General features: G+C 39.6%; 1 protein-coding gene across 1 annotated transcript; it reads right to left on the bottom strand.

Annotated features, from left to right (window-relative positions):
- Positions 1–1,239: 1,239 nt before the first annotated feature.
- LOC107787128 (uncharacterized) lies at positions 1,240–1,575 on the bottom strand. The gene has a single exon (XM_016608654.2). It carries the CDS (start codon positions 1,573–1,575, stop codon positions 1,240–1,242), a length of 336 nt encoding a protein of 111 aa, XP_016464140.2.
- Between the last annotated feature and the right edge of the window lie 960 nt (positions 1,576–2,535).

Here is a 2,535-nt window from a genome sequence, read left to right as displayed (position 1 = left end):
ATGAACAACGAGTCAAGAAACTGAGAGAAGGCATCAAAACAAGTTGTTCAATTTATCTATGGCATCAAGTTTTGTCAAAACATATTAGGGAGGTAATCTGCATGCTAAGGCCTATCTATGCTAGCATCAAACAAGTCAAAAGGCACATAGGAGCAATCAAGTTTTCTTCATTTTATTTCCTAAAAAAAATAAAAATACCTGATTCAAGATACATCCCTAGGAAAAGAATTGATGCCCAAAGAAAAATCAAGGAGGATTATTACCTACCTACGACTAGCTAAGAAGAAAGAAAATATTTTTTGAATTTTTTATTGGACCTTAATCTCTCAAGAAAGCTGTCCAAGAGATCCATCGTCGGAAAATGTCCAAATATTTTCTGATGTTTTTGAATTTTTGATTTTTTTCCTTTTTTTGATAAAAGCTACTAAAACTAGTTCTAAAATACTATACTACTAATTCTACTAACTAGGAAATAAAAATAAGAAGCTAAAAATTAAAGACAAGAAGTTAATGTTAATACAACTATACCACTATAATCTGACAGTCCCCCACCCCACACTTAAAAGGGTGCAGTGTCCCCAATGCACAACTAAAGCAAAAACATAACAATGGTGGACAAGTAACTCCATGAAAGGCCAAGGCCGAAGCAATAGCGGCTCACGAGTTACTCAGACTTCCCCACTCATGGTCCTTTATACGGGCACCCCACACTTAGTTCTCACCATCTAGCTCACTTTGGCACTTTTCCAATGGCTTTGGTTCCTATGCTCATAATCCTACAAAATAAAAATAAACACTACAAAAAAATTATAAAAAATAAAAATAAAAGAAAGTAGTAAATCTAGGTTGCCTACCAACAAGCGCCTGATTTAACGTCGCGGCACGATGCAGAATCTCGCCTAATCGTTGGCTAAGTAACTCCTTCGACTTCTGACGATCAAAGTCACCTCCATAATAGTGCTTTACTCTTTGTCCGTTAACTAAGAACGTTCTCTTGCCATCTATGAAGCGCATCTCAATTGCATCATGTCGAGTAACTCTAACTACCTCAAATGGGACCAAACATCTCAATTTGAGCTTCCCCGGAAAGAGTCTCAACCTCTAATTGAACAAGAGAACCAATTAGCCCGATTCGAACTCGCGATTGTGAATATGATTATCATGCCATCGCTTGGTCTTTTCTTTATACAACTTGGCATTCTCATACGCATGAAAGTGAAACTCATCAAGCTCGTTCAATTACAACAACCATTTTGCACCCGCTAATTCTACATCAAAGTTCAGCTTCTTTATCGCCCAATAGGCCTCGTGCTCAAGTTCCACCAGTAAATGGCATGCTTTTCCATAAACTAGCTTGTAAGGAGATACTTTGATTGGAGTTTTATAGGTGGTCCGATATGCCCATAGAGCATTATCAAGCTTTGTAGCCCAATATTTCCTACTTGCACTAACTGTCTTCTCCAGAATCTGTTTTATATCTCTATTTGACACCTTAACTTGTTCACGAGTCTGAGGATGGTATGCGGTCTCAACCTTATGTTTGACCCCGTATTTTGCTAAGAGATTAGCCAACATCTTGTTACATAAATGGGTGCCCCATCACTTATCATCACTCTCAGAGTGCCAAACCTTGTAAAGGTATGCTTTTTCACAAAGTTAACCACAATCTTGGTATCATTGGTGGGAAGAGAAATGGCCTCCACCCACTTTGACACGTAGTTAACGGCCACCAAAATATACTTTCACTCATTAGACAGGGGAAACGGACCCATGAAATTAATTCCCCATACATCGAAGATTTCAACCTCCATAATACCATGCAATGGCATCTCATGCCTTTTCGTTATCATTCCCGTTCTCTGGCATCTCTCACACTCCCTCACGAACTCATGGGCATCTTTAAACAACTTAGGCCAATAGAAACCCGATTGCAACACCTTGGATGCTATTTTGTCACCCGCATGGTGACCACCATACGATGATGCATAATAGTTATGTATCTCAGACTCGGGAGCATATCTTCTCATCAACTAGTCGACACATGATTTGAACAGAAATGCCTCATCCCACACATATGATCTCACATCCCGCAAGAACTTCTTTTTAGCATGAGGTTCAAGGTCAGGTGGAATTTCTCCACAAGCTAGATAGTTCACAATATTTGCATACCATGGCACCTCCCCAACAATAACGGCCAACAATTGCTCATCCAGGAAGGTTTCCTTAACGACATCTCCCTTAGCTACATTACTCCAAGTTTCTAACCTAGACAAGTGATCGGCCACTTGATTCTCTATTCCTTTACGGTCTCGGATCTCCAAGTCAAATTCCTGCAAGAGTAAAACCCAATGGATTAGACTTGATTTATAATCTTTCTTTTCAGACAAATACCTGATGGTTGCATGATCTGCGTAGACGATAACTTTGGTGCCAACCAAATAGGCCCGAAATTTATCGAACGCCCACACTACAGCAAGCAACTCCTTTTCTGTCATAGTAAAATTTATTTGAGCGGGAGTGAGAGTCTTGCTTGCG

This window comes from Nicotiana tabacum, chromosome 6 (assembly GCF_000715075.1).
Source record: "Nicotiana tabacum cultivar K326 chromosome 6, ASM71507v2, whole genome shotgun sequence".
NCBI classification, from domain to species: Eukaryota; Viridiplantae; Streptophyta; class Magnoliopsida; order Solanales; family Solanaceae; genus Nicotiana; species Nicotiana tabacum.
Note: the sequence above shows the minus strand (reverse complement) of the source record. Positions and strands in the feature narration are given on the sequence as shown.